Raw genomic sequence first — 13,158 nt, 5'->3', positions numbered from 1 at the left:
TATAAAGAAAAGAAAAAAAAGAAAAGAGGAGAAAAGATTATACGGAGTAGAGAAAGTGCAAAGAAATGAAGGCAGCTGTGAACATAATATAGGGAATGTAAAGTTTTGCAGCCAAAAAAAAAAAATAATAATAATAATGACCGACACTCTCTGATCTTTTCTCTTTATCTCTCATTCATGTGCTTCTATCATTCCCTTTTATGTACGCACTCCCACTCCCACAGACATATGTTTATATATATTTATATATATAAACTTTCCTCTTCCTTCTTTTTTTCTTCTCTCTTTCTTCTCTCAAAGGGAGTTGCGGCATCGGCATGCACACAAATACACGGGTAGGTACCGGCGTCCCTTCTTCTTCTTCCTAAATAAACATCAGAAGCATTCACTTTTTCTTTTAAAAAAAAAAATTCTCCCCCTTCCCGTCACACATGTCTCCTCATTCACTCATCTATTTGTTTCTGTGACTTTGTTATCGTCACTTTATCTTCTCTATTCTCTCATCTTCTCATCTCCTCTTCTCTTCTCTTCTCTTCTTTTCTTTTCTTTTCTCCTTACCCGCTCGTCTACACAACTGAGACCTCATGACCATGTGCAAATTCTTTAAAAAGTATATGCAAATAATGTGACAAAAAAGTGCACACAAAACAGAAAAAAAAAGAAATGAAAACCAATGAAAATAAGGACGAACAACAAAATTAAAATTAAAATTAAAGCTATAATAAGCAAATACGGAAAAATAAAAAATGAAGGAGAGGAAGCGGAAGCGGAGTAAAGCAAATGGGGGAGAGAAATGAAAAGAGCAACAGGGATGAACAAAGAAGAATATAGGGCGGTGGTTACACATGTAAACACACAAGCATAAGCACAAGCATAGGCAAAAGCATATATACATGCACGTGTCACGGATGAAGAGAGGGGGGAAAATTGGGTGAGACGTGGACGCGTACCTTCTAGTAACGAAAAGTAAAAATAACAAAAATAATTAAAACATTAAATTAGCCCCTCTAACCTCTCACTACGGCACTACTTCCCTCCTCAAGACAAATGAGTTTGTCACGCAGGTGAAAGTACCATTCTTCTTGCCGCTTTGTTGATCGTAAATATACTACTTCCGTTTGGCCCACATCGCGTAGCAGAAGGGGATAACACCCCTTCGCACACAACGTCAATTCCCATTCTATCAACCGCAACTGTACACGCAGTTCACTATGTACAACCTGTTCAGCCTTTAATAACCGACGGCCATACGATAAATCTAAAAGGGTCTGAGAGGAACCGCTGCCGCCACTGCTACTGTTAGGGCGTATACGGCCTTGATGCACCACCAATGCCCCAACATAAGAAGATGGCATGGGAATTGTTCCTCTCAGACCCTCCTCATTTCCTTTGGTGTCAGCACCTCCAAAGTCGAATGGAGTGTTAATCCCAACCAAAGCATTAGGAGGTTGTTTGTACACTGGTAAATGCGGCATATTGGAAAGCAGTGGGTAATATTGTAGGCACATGGGCAATACAAAACTCGCCGGGTCGGGATCACTAAATTTGAAACTGATGCCAGGCTTTGGTTTTGGTTCCCCAGGCCTCTTCTTCCTCGGGGTAGGTGGCGGGAAGAGGAAATGCATGACGGGGTCATTGGCGAGTTCAGCCATACTTTGCGCCATGGCAAGCAAATAATTGTGCCCTTTGGTAACAAATGGAAACGGGGCGGTAAGAGTCCCACGCCATGCACGAATGCCCTCCACCACCTCCAACGATGCCTGCTGGAGCTGATATAAGAGGCACAACACACCCAACTTATAATAGCGCTGCCACACGGCCGGATATCCGCCGCGCAGTCGTGCATCGGAGCCCCACCGCTGTTTCAAACTTTGAACACCCCACTTCTTCTTGTTGGCTTTGGCACGGAATGAAGTCCAGCTCGCATCGTTAACATCCATGTAACGCCTAAGGGGTACCGGTGCACCACAGCGCTGGAGAACCAGAGACGATGCAGTAGCAGATGCAGGATTGCCGTCTGCACTATTGGAACAACCATCCGTCCCCACGTCATATCCACCCGCTGAAGGTATAGATAAATCTTTAGCAGCAATAACCAAGAAGGCACGAAGTCTCTCCATAACAGATTCCCGTTTGTTAATGGCAGCCAGCGTGATGAGAATGGATTGCTCATGCCTGCGCAAAATGTTGTCTAGGCATATAACCTCCATTACACCTGGAGTAAACAACATTGGCACGTCTATATCCTGGTCCATATCAATGTCACCGCCTTTATCACCGTTACCGTTATCGTACCCAACGAAAACCAACGGAGCGTGAGAAGATCCTCCTGGCATTTTACTTCCATGCGCACCAACGGCACTACCACCACCATCGCCACCTTCCGTTGCGCTTAAGCGTCCCGGCACACATACATCAGCAGCGGCCTGCAACTGATTGTACACGGAATTATAATGATCGGCGTGACGTGACCGCGCTCTGAACTGCACCACACGCCCAAGTGACTTCGTCACAGTAATGCGACTCGGTATGTTTCTAACATATGGCCCTCCAGGCAAAGAATATCGCAGTGGGCGAACCCTCCCGCAATTCCTGAGGCGCTGAGGAGCGGAGACGACTGCGGGTGAGCTGTTACCCCCTTCGCTCTCCTCCACTACTCGGAGTATAAACTTTTCAATTACTGTCACATCTAATGGTGGCAGGTGGCACTGCTTCATTCGCGAGCGGATATCCGACACCATGTTGCGCAACTCCGCCCACTCCTCACGGCACCCCGATTTATCTTCTGTTGTCGCTAGTTCTGAATCTAAACTAGTTTGTGCTTTACTTTCTGACCCAAGTTGGGACTTCGTTGTTGTGCTACGGCTGTCTTTTCTTTCAGTAGATCCGCTAACTTTGAACGAAGACGACTGCATATTATAACTCGTCGTGTCACTTGACTGCACAGACACTCCTTTTTTCTTTCCAGGGTTTTTCTTTCTCTCATCTTCGCTGCTGCTTTTACTGCTACCGCTGCTGCTGGTACTACTTTTGCTGCTGCTTTTACTGCTATCGCTGCTGCTGCTGCTGCTGACTCTAGTAATGGAAGTGGAGCCTTCACCATCTGACCTTGGGGAAGCGTTACTCGACCCTCCACCGCTGCTTTCAGTACTACTCATTGAAAAATGCTCACTTCGTTACGGTAAACAGACAAAAAAAAGAAAACAGCTCGACAATGGACTACTTGTCCTTCTTCGTGTGTGTATGTGTCTCTGGTTTCTGTTCTCTTATTCCCTTATTCCCTTATTCCTTTTCCTTTTCTTTTTTTCTTTTTTTATTTTTCTTTCCCTCTCTTACCTTCTATATTTATGAGTATATATTTATTCCCTTGTGTGTATGTGTATATTTTTGTATCAATGCGGCTTCCCGTTATATCTATTCCCCCTATCCTTTCTTCGTAAATGTTGATAGTTAATATCTCTTAGGGGTTTTTTTTTCAACGTTCCTTTCCTTTTGTTTTTGTTTCCTTTTCACTTTTATAAGTTTCGTTGATGGACTGCCGCAAAGTCACACAAACACAAAAAAAAAAAAAGAAACGAGAATATACCACAACAGAGGCTCCCCGCAGAGATTCAAAGACAGGGAGCCAGCAACTAAATAAAAAAGGAAAAAAAAACAAAAAGTAAAACAGAAACTAAACTAAACTCAACTCAACTCAACATTCACAAAAGGAAAAGAAAAGAAGAAGAGGAAAAAAAGAAAACGAGAAAAATACATACGCGAACAACAAGTTGGGAGAACCAGGTGAAAGAGGAATAAAAATGAAAATAAATAAAAGACGACATGGCACTGACACACGCACATACGCATATATAAGCATATGTGTATATGTTCGTATGCACCGCAATAATTGTTAGCAACATCACATAATATTTCCAACTATTTCACTACAACCACTCCTCTAGCAATGGTAGTAATCGTAGGTACTAGTCGTAATGAAAGTAATTATTTTTAGTATTATTACTATATAAATATAAATATATAATATAATAACAGTGGTAGCGATGGTGACATACGGTTGTGGCACTGTTGCCATGATATAAACGTACAGTGGCACCGAATTACGAGGAAATGAGAGAAGAAATGAGAAGAAAGAAACAAACAAACAAAGAAAGAACCAAAATTCATGAAATAAAAGTGTAAATAAATTTTTTTTAAAAAAAGACAGGGAGAAACTTTCCTTTTTAGTATTTTTTTCTTTTTTTAAAACTTTACCCTGCTCTCTTTCCTTTTCTTCCTTTTTTCTTTCTTTTTTGTTCATTTCGCTGGCAGGAGCCTCTACATTCGACATTTTTGTGGAAGTTTGACACATACGGAACTTCGGAGCTGAAAAGAGGGAAGGAAAGGGAAATGATAATAATAATAATAAACAATAATTAATAATTAATAATAATAATATTAGGAATTACTGCTGTGCGCCACCATACCGGAGATGAGTAAAAATGTAAAAAAAAAACTCTATAAAAAAAAAAAAGAAGCGCGAACCCGCTGCACTTCACTTCCTTCTATTTTCTCTCAGACTCACGGGTTTCAACAAACACAACTGGAAAATAAATAAATATATATATATATAAAGTGCGAACCAACAGGTATATAAAACATATGTAAATTTCCCCAGACATTTCTCTTCCCCAACGTTACCATATCATTCGCATATTCTTTAATTTAAGGGCAATGACGGAGGAGAGGAGGAAAAGGAAAAAAGGAAAAAGGAAACTGTGACGTGTTCAGTGGCAAAATTGTAAATGGAACGAAAAAAAATCTTAGAAAACGGTGGGACACTGTCGCATGGGACTTCATCCCTCTTTTTTCTCCTCCTGCATTTTCCTCTTTTCTTTTCTTTTTGTTTATTTTTTGTTATACTTTTCTCCAAGTATTCACCTTTTTTTTTTCATTATTACATATACGATTAATTTATTTATTTATCTTCACGTTTACCCTCACTCTCATCTCACGGTGACTATTTACCCCCTTATGTTCATAAACTCCAAATATCGTAATCCTCCAAACCTCCTTGTATTTTATTTTTATTTTATTTTTATTTTCTCCTCTCTTCCTTTTTTTTTCTCCTGCTCCCATTAGAAATATATATAATTTCTTTTTGTTTACATTACTCACTTTTGTTTAACATTTAACACAACAATTATAATTTCCCTTAGTCTTTCTCTTTTTTTTCTTTTTATTATTGTTGCCGCTATTTTATTTGATCCAGTGGCAAAAAAAAAACCCACACACACACAAACACACAAAACAAAAAAATTCTTCCCAGTAAACAAATAATGCAAAAAAAAAGAAAAGAAAAGAAAACAAGTAGCCAAAGCAATGATGATGCAAAAACAAAAAAAAGAAAAAATGTGTGCGCGCCATATAAACACAATCCCGCATATTTCACCTCATTATTTTTCTCATTATTATTATTTATTATTTATTATGAATATTACCATCGAAAACCAAACGGAACCCTCCATTCCTTTTTGCTCTATTTTTCCCTATATATTCCTCTTCCCATACTCTCCCTCTCCCGTATTCCCCTTTTCCTTTTCCATGTCTCTTCTCACAGGCATAAATAAACATTTTTATATTTTTGTTTTTGTTTTATGTTTATTTATTTATTTTAAATAATAATAATAATAAAACACACACAAATAAATAAATACGTGTCATCATTTTCCCCTCACGACATTAATACATAACATATGAACTACATGTGCATAACTGCTGGAACCTCCTGCAGTCCCACGCAGGGATAGAGAGAACACTCCCTCATTTCCCCTTTTATTTGTTTTATTTGCTTCTTCTTTTCTTTTCTTCTTTTAATAATGTTGTTGTTGTTGTTTTCTTTTTTCTTTTCCTTCTCTTTTCTTTTCTTGTCTTTCTTGTATCTTTCAAAACACTTCATTACGTCTAATAAATGGAAATATAGCAACGGAAAGAGTCAAATCAAAACGGTAGGACACAAAATAAAAATAAAACAAAGAAGGAAAGAAAGATAACTAAATAAATAGATAAATAGATAAATAGGTAGTTAAATTTTTTTAAAAAAAGGAGGGAACATCATCAAAATTCATCAACATCAACAACAGCAACAAAAAAAAAAGTGCTTTATATTTCAAAATTTGTTTTCTCTCCTTTTCACGCCTCTAATCCTCTCCTTGTGTTGACTTGACAACAGTAATAAAAATAACCATCATAACAGTAATTGTAGTAAATTATTATGATCTCAACTCACCCCATATCTTTTTTTTCTTCTTCTCTTTGTTTATTTGTTTCATGCTTCGCAAATGTGAAGAGGGAGATATATATATATATATATATATATATATATATTCAAATGGAAATGGAAATGGAAGTGCCGCGCTTCCTCTCATTTATTTTCTTTTCCTTTTTCGTTTTAGTCCGTTTGTCTGTTTGATCTACTTTTTTTTTCTTCTTTTCGTTCCCTTCTCTTTCACTCTCACTTTTTATTCATTTTCATTTTAAAGCGAAAAGCAAGAAAAACAACAACAACAACACTCATATATGAACCCCGTCGCCTTTAAAATGCCTGCCGGCCATTTCCAACAAGGAGGCAACAACAGAGAGACCCCATTGGGGTGACAAAAAATGAAAATGTGTGCGGAATGGCATGTATAATTCACTGCCACGCTGTCACTCTTTTTTCCCTCTCTTCTTTTCTTTTTCTTTTTTTTTTACCCCTTTCATCTCATAGAACGGAGTTATCAATACGTTTAATATATATATATATACATTGGCTCATACCTTTTTCCTTGTGCCAAGCTCTTTGGCTCCATCTAAAACATAAGAAAAAGCCATATCTAATTCTCCTTTTATTTGTCGTCTCCTCCTCAATTACTTTTCTTCTACTTTACACACAGTTCCAGTCACTCAACCGATTAATTGCACTTTCCATCGTTTAGGACTTCACAATGATTTGGAAGATATCACAACCACGCAGCACCTGCACGAGGAAGTTATGGTGCTCACAAAGCACTTCAATGTACTTCTGCAGTGCAGGATTTGTGAGAAGCTCATCTTCCGGTACATCATCAAATTCTTCACGCGCTTCATGCTGAATTTGCATCGCGCGATTCGCAAGTACTTCACGTAGATGAGAGAGCGAGTGGAGGGAATATCCAGCCACGTCAAGTATCATATCACCTGCTTGGAATTGAAGTTCCTCCGCTTCTGCCTTTGGAAGTGGCCGGGCAATACATGTTACTTCCAAGTTCTTATTAATGCTGCAACCAAGCATCCCTTCAATGGCCAAGTTGGCAGTGGGAACATGATCCATGTCTTCAGGCACAAAAGACATGTAGTGGAACAATTTTGCCTGTCGTGGAGTGCTGGGGACGCGGCGGCGACGGGAAGGACTATCAATGTCATGTGCTGGGCCTAACTGTGAAGCCTCCGTCATAATCATATCATTAATCTCTGCATCAAATTGCTCCATAAACTCTTCAAACTCGTCCTGCTCGTCATTTATGATACTCTTACGGTAGTACTGTTCCTCGCTGAGGAGTTTAATTGATCGCTGCTGCTCCTGGCGGCGGCGCTCCAACATTTTACGGTTCTTCTGCACGAGCCCATCCAACATGGTAACGTGCTCATCCAGTTCCTCTAGCTCAATGTCATTGCGGGCTGCGTCCTCTGTTGTAATGATGTACTCCCGCTGGTAAAGATGGCGGCGGCGCAACTCATCGTTACCCAAGTGAACACGCTCAACGGATTCTTCCGCAAAAAGAGCATGTAATGCTTGCGGTGGAATCCCCTGACGCCCTGCAGCCGCTATTGCGGCTGAGCGAGGTGTGTAAATGCTGCCGGGTGCCTGGCTCCAGCTGTAAAGATCTATACGCGACTTCATCTCATCCGCACCGAGCACCAAACGTGCGGCCATCTCGTCGCTGATCAGTGTGTCAATTTCACTCTGCACGGCATCGGCCACAAAACTCCGGATGTTCGCGTATATGTGCATCCGCTGCTTCATCTCTGCAGCAACAAGCCTCTGCCGCCGCGTGCGCTCATTCACCTCCGGCAGCGACACGGACTTTACCCACCGTGTGGGATTCATCATGATATCCAACTCCATGCGAGCCTCACGCTCAAGCTCCACATGACGCAAGCGACGCTCAGCCTCGTGCATGAGGAGGCGAACAAAATTGAGATTACGGCGATGAGCCTGCATGAGCACCTGCGTCTGCCGGACGTACCCCACCTCAAGCAAAGAACGCTCCACTTGTTCCTTTTCCTCCAGCTGTCGTCTTAGTGTAATGGCGCTGGGACGCTGCCTGAAAACAGCAGATGCAAACATTGAGCGGCGGGTTTGTAGCTCGGCAAGCACAATGCTGCTGCGGCCCATCGATTCCTCCTGCTCCAGCTGCTCTAATTGCTGAAATCTACGCTGCTTCTGCTGTGTGGCTTGCTTTTTTTCACGCATATTCGCTGACTCGAGTTCACGCTGGAGGCGGCGGCGTTCAGCACCTCGCTGAAACTCACGCATGCGAGCCATCGGGTCCACCATCGCGTTGTCACCCATCAGATCGTCGTCGCTGGACTCATCATAAATACCGCTGTTTTCATTCACCCGCGGTATCACACCTGGGAGCACGCGGCTACCTTGAAGCGGCGTGCCTCGTGATGTTCCCCGCGACCCACGTGGCAGGCTCCGCTGCGGTGCGTTTGCAACCGTATCGTCCATGGCGTAGTAGTGGCGGAGATCATAAAGCCGCTGGAGAAAGCGGAGAGGCTGCGTGGTGAAGCGACGCGTCAACACATCGCGCGACAGGGTTTCTGGGTTGTGGCGAACCTCTGCTGTAACCCGCAGTCCCGGTTGTTCCACGGACACGGTTAAAATTGTCACAAGGCGGCGTGGCAGCTTAAGAGCGATGCATGTGTCGACGAGGGCATTGAAACGAACCTCCATCTCGCGCTTGGGGAGCAGCATTCTCCACTCATCACCGTAAACGTAACGATCCACAAAAGCAGTGGGGTAATCGGCCTCATCCAACGCCTCCTCTAATGCCGGAGGCTTCTGCGAGGACAAAAGCAACTTAGCCTCTCCTGTAGGTACTGAAAGGGTGTCACTATCACGCTGCCTACTGTGATGTGAAGAATGGCGAGATCCGATGCCCTCACCATAACCGTAGCTGTCACGAGGTCTCTGATCACTCAGGTAGTCAAACCTGTTGATGCCACTGCCCATACCACCCATGCGGTCACCATCCCTCCACCTATCCCCAACTTCTCGCAACAAATCCTGTACCTCTAGGCGCTGGTGGGCCAGTTCCTGACGGCGCCTCTCGAAATCTCGCCGCTCCTCCTCAAATTCACGCTGCCGCCTCTCCAACTCAGCTCGCTCCAGTTCGGTCGTGCGGTGCAAATTCTCCACCTCGCGAAGGCGGTCCTCGATCTCACGGAGCCGATGAGCCTCCTCCAGACCAGGAGGGATCAATGAGCGGCGCGGTGAGGCACTCATGCGGCTGGCGTTGTGACTGGCGGAGGTGGCACGGGAGGAACGTCGCATCGAACGCGATCGGGGGCGTCCGCCGAGCAGCCGCGCCTCCTCGTGGAGGTAAGCCTCGAAGACGACCTCCTTGTGTAAGTATTGCATGAAATGGAGACGGTGGTGCATAAATTTGAGAATGCATCGCAGGAAATACTGCAGCTCCGTGCGCTTTTTGCCCGTGGATGGGTGGCCGGGTGGGCTGCGAGAGTTGTACGGTGTCGTTCTTGCGGACGTTGCTTGGCTGTGGGCACGCCCCCTATCATGGCCGCCCCCCACGATGGAGTCGATCACTGATGTTTGCATCGTGCTTGTTCCAGTGCTGTTGAGTGAATGTCGGCGGATGTTGTATGGGGACTGGGCTGCGTTTGGTGCATCCCTTGCGGTGCCTGGAGCCCTTGTTCCATAGCCGTCGCGGCTCCCTTCCCTTAACGAGCTCCGTGGTGTCCGTAGCTCGCTTACGGAATCCGCCTCTCTATAACTGCCGTCTCCCCGGCTGCGATTCGGGAGGCCACGGGGGGTTAACTGACTGTCCTGTGAGTACTCCGACTGAGAATCCCGCCGCTTGCTGTTGGGAGTGTGGAAGTCTGCTGGGGAACCTGAACGGCGCTTCTGCCCCCCCACTTCGCTCCCGCTAGGAGTTAAGGGTTGGCTGTCCAAACCACTGCCCCTGCTGGCGCTACTGGTTACGCTGCTCCGGCCATGCCGTCGGATGTCCACAGCAGATGAGGCTGCATCTGATTCGGAATCGCCGTCCGCGGGACCTCGACCAGCACGGATGGGTGTCCGGTCCGACCCGTGATGGATCCCACCGTTTCGGCGGGCATTAGAACTCGTGCATGAGCCCTCCATGTACGTCGGTCCGCTGCGGCACGTGTGCATCATTTCGCTGACACCAGCTCCGGCGGGAAGGGCTGTTCCACTTGACCTAGTCGTTCCCGTTGATCTGCCTGCACCAGCGGGTGAGTGCTTTGAGGAGCTCCTGACCGACCTGCTCGCTTCACTGCGGGTAGTTTGACTATCGGGGCCACGGGAATGTCGGAACATAGCATCTGGCGCACTTCGTGGGGGCGTTCCACCAGACCTGCTCAGCTCACTGTGACTGGAATGGCTATCAGGGCCTCGAGAGTGCCGAACATCATCTGGCCCACCCCTCGACGGAGTCCCACCCGTTCTTGTCGTGTCGCTGCGGACGGAATGGCTCTCCGGGCCGCGGGAGCGTCGAGAGTCATCTGGCGCACTTCTTAATGGAGTTCCACCAGATCTGCTTGCCTCACTGCGGCTATTGCGGGCCGTTTCGTTATGCGCGCTCCTTAAGGGAGTCCCTGCTGATCTGCTAGTCTCGCTGCGGGTGACGTGACTCTCTGGGCCACGGGAACGTCGGGAGTCATCTGGCGCACTTCTTAATGGAGTTGCACCTGTTCTTGTTGTGTCACTGCGACTGGAATGGCTATCAGGGCCTCGAGAGTGTCGGACATCATCTGGCCCACCCCTCGACGGAGTCCCACCCGTTCTTGTTGTGTCGCTGCGGACGGAATGGCTCTCTGGGCCACGGGAACGTCGGGAGTCATCTGGCGCACTTCTTAATGGAGTTCCACCAGATCTGCTTGCGTCACCGCGACTGTTGCGGCTCTCTCCACCGCGCGAACTTCGGACTAAGTCCTCCTGTGTGCTCCTCATCGAACTCTCCGTTGACCTGGTCGACTCGCTGTGTGTACTGCGCCGTGGGCCACTGTGTGTGCGCATGGAAGAATCCCTGCGACTACGTGACGCACCCGTAACATCGTTTTGGGAGTGAGACTTAGAGAGGGAACTTGTGGATGATGTACCGCGTGAATTAAGCTCCTCTGCGTGGCGCGCGAGGAGGGCCTCAACGCAGCGGTCGCAGTCGTCGTTGTCGCGAAACTCCAGCCGTAGTCGTGTCCAAAGGCCGGGGTTGTCAATTTTCTTACGGCGCTCATCAACAGAGTCTCGCCGGGTTCCTGATGCATGACTGCGTGCGATGTCACTGGCACTAGAGCTCGGGGTCCCGAGCCCACTTTCCTCTGGTGGCACCACTCCAGCTGTGAGGGCGGCGTTAATAAAAAGATGCCCCGAGACGCTCGTCAGCAAAAGGGCATCGGTTCTCGGAAAGACTGTACTGGGGCAGCGGGAGAACTTAATTAATGGGACGGAGCACACGCCAATAAACAGCGGCTCCTCATCCGTGGATTCACGCAACTTGAACACGGAAACGGTGGTGCGGGTGATGGTTATGCTTCCGGGAAGCATAACCGTGCCATCTTCAGGAGCGATATCCACTCGCAGGTTAACGGGATAGTCGTTCTCCATTTTCAACTTGGATTTTTGCCCTGTGTTCCCTTTGTTATTGTTGTTGTTGTTATAACGTCCCTTCACTCAAGTGAAAGTGACAGTCGTTGACAAACCCCACGGCCGCTGTGTTCGGTTCCTTCCTTTTTTTTGTTGTGGTTTTCCTTCTTCTTCCTTCCTTTTACCTTCTCTCTCCCTCCTTATCAATATGTATGTATGTCCCCTTGCTCCCAAGAGTGTGGAAACACGCACCCACCTGCACAGGAAGGCACCAGTTCTATTCTTTTACGGCCTCCTGCTTTTGTCTTCCCTCTTTCCTTCTAATCTCACTATCCTCTTCTTTCTTTCCGCCTACTTCCCTATAATCCAATTCTCTTTTTTCCTTTTCTTTGTTTTTTTTCTTTTAGTTTCTTTTTTTTTTTTTTCCCTTCTTTCCCTCTTCTAAATCACCCTTATCCTTTGTTCAAACACAAATACCAACGTCAATTCCCTTCCTTTTCTTTCTCTTTCAGGCTTTCCTTCCGTATGAGTTTATCACACCCGTATCTGAAACTTTGATGGCTGTTCACCTCAAAAATCTCACTGAGCAGTCACACAACTCTGCTCAAGAAATCCTCCCCTCCTTTTGTTTTCTTTTTTGTTGGTGTTGTTGTTGTTATTCCGATCGCTGAGGAAAAAATGACAACGAAAAAAAAAAAGTCAGGACGGGGTGGAAAAAAAAACGAGAGCACGTTTGATTCGGCTTTTACTGTACACAGCTGCGTGTGTACGTGTGCGCGTGTGTCTTTTTTTTTTTATGTTTATGTCCAAATACTTTACACTGACGGACGGTTTGGATTCAGCAATGAATATTCTACCTTTTATGAAAGGAAAGAAACACGAGAAAGAGAGAGAGAAAGAGGGAGAAACGTAATGATGAGAAATAATAAATGACAAACATAATAATATTATATTATTATTATTATTTTATGTAGTGAAATTGTTTAAACATCAGTAATGACTAAAAAAAATAAATTGTCCATAACCCTCGTAGCCTTTAACAGCACGGAAAGAACAATAGTAGCAACAATCATTTCAATAATCATAATATTATTGAACGTGCAACTACAGGAATATAAAAGAGAAAGGGAAGTAAAAGTGAAGCTGATTGTGACCGCATGTAAAACAATATATATATATATATGTGAGGAGGGGCTAAAATACAGGGGGGGAGAAACTCACAAACAAATAAAGAAAAGAAAAAAAAGGATTAGCACATTTCAAATAATTTTAAAAAAAAGAGCAGAACGAAACAGTAAAAAAAAAAAAGA

General features: G+C 45.0%; 6 protein-coding genes across 6 annotated transcripts, besides 6 other annotated features; all 6 read right to left on the bottom strand.

The window, feature by feature from the left end:
• Nucleotides 1-37: 37 nt before the first annotated feature.
• TB927.1.4360 (hypothetical protein, unlikely) lies at nucleotides 38-175 on the bottom strand (the record flags this gene model as incomplete). The annotated part of the gene is made up of 1 exon (XM_024642687.1): nucleotides 38-175. The coding sequence occupies one exon, from the start codon at nucleotides 173-175 to the stop codon at nucleotides 38-40; it is 138 nt and encodes a 45-aa protein (XP_024498411.1).
• Nucleotides 71-139: a sequence feature (1 probable transmembrane helix predicted for Tb927.1.4360 by TMHMM2.0 at aa 13-35).
• A 333-nt stretch (nucleotides 176-508) lies between the features above and the next one.
• Nucleotides 509-895, bottom strand: TB927.1.4350 (hypothetical protein, unlikely; the record flags this gene model as incomplete). The annotated part of the gene is made up of 1 exon (XM_001219127.1): nucleotides 509-895. One exon carries the CDS (start codon nucleotides 893-895, stop codon nucleotides 509-511), a length of 387 nt encoding a protein of 128 aa, XP_001219128.1.
• Nucleotides 611-679: a sequence feature (3 probable transmembrane helices predicted for Tb927.1.4350 by TMHMM2.0 at aa 2-24, 39-61 and 73-95).
• Nucleotides 713-781: a sequence feature (3 probable transmembrane helices predicted for Tb927.1.4350 by TMHMM2.0 at aa 2-24, 39-61 and 73-95).
• Nucleotides 824-892: a sequence feature (3 probable transmembrane helices predicted for Tb927.1.4350 by TMHMM2.0 at aa 2-24, 39-61 and 73-95).
• Nucleotides 838-895: a sequence feature (Signal peptide predicted for Tb927.1.4350 by SignalP 2.0 HMM (Signal peptide probabilty 0.806, signal anchor probability 0.192) with cleavage site probability 0.152 between residues 20 and 21).
• A 112-nt stretch (nucleotides 896-1,007) lies between these two features.
• Nucleotides 1,008-3,158, bottom strand: TB927.1.4340 (hypothetical protein, conserved; the record flags this gene model as incomplete). The annotated part of the gene is made up of 1 exon (XM_001219126.1): nucleotides 1,008-3,158. The coding sequence occupies one exon, from the start codon at nucleotides 3,156-3,158 to the stop codon at nucleotides 1,008-1,010; it is 2,151 nt and encodes a 716-aa protein (XP_001219127.1).
• Nucleotides 3,461-3,466: a repeat region (inverted telomeric repeat hexamer CCCTAA).
• TB927.1.4330 (hypothetical protein, unlikely) lies at nucleotides 4,954-5,118 on the bottom strand (the record flags this gene model as incomplete). Its single annotated transcript, XM_001219125.1, has 1 exon — nucleotides 4,954-5,118. One exon carries the CDS (start codon nucleotides 5,116-5,118, stop codon nucleotides 4,954-4,956), a length of 165 nt encoding a protein of 54 aa, XP_001219126.1.
• TB927.1.4320 (hypothetical protein, unlikely) lies at nucleotides 5,741-5,938 on the bottom strand (the record flags this gene model as incomplete). The annotated part of the gene is made up of 1 exon (XM_001219124.1): nucleotides 5,741-5,938. The coding sequence occupies one exon, from the start codon at nucleotides 5,936-5,938 to the stop codon at nucleotides 5,741-5,743; it is 198 nt and encodes a 65-aa protein (XP_001219125.1).
• TB927.1.4310 (hypothetical protein, conserved) lies at nucleotides 6,953-11,869 on the bottom strand (the record flags this gene model as incomplete). The annotated part of the gene is made up of 1 exon (XM_001219123.1): nucleotides 6,953-11,869. The coding sequence occupies one exon, from the start codon at nucleotides 11,867-11,869 to the stop codon at nucleotides 6,953-6,955; it is 4,917 nt and encodes a 1,638-aa protein (XP_001219124.1).
• Between the last annotated feature and the right edge of the window lie 1,289 nt (nucleotides 11,870-13,158).

The sequence above is a fragment of the Trypanosoma brucei genome, chromosome 1 (assembly GCF_000002445.2).
Source record: "Trypanosoma brucei brucei TREU927 chromosome 1, complete sequence".
NCBI lineage: Eukaryota > Euglenozoa > Kinetoplastea > Trypanosomatida > Trypanosomatidae > Trypanosoma > Trypanosoma brucei.
Note: the sequence above shows the minus strand (reverse complement) of the source record. Positions and strands in the feature narration are given on the sequence as shown.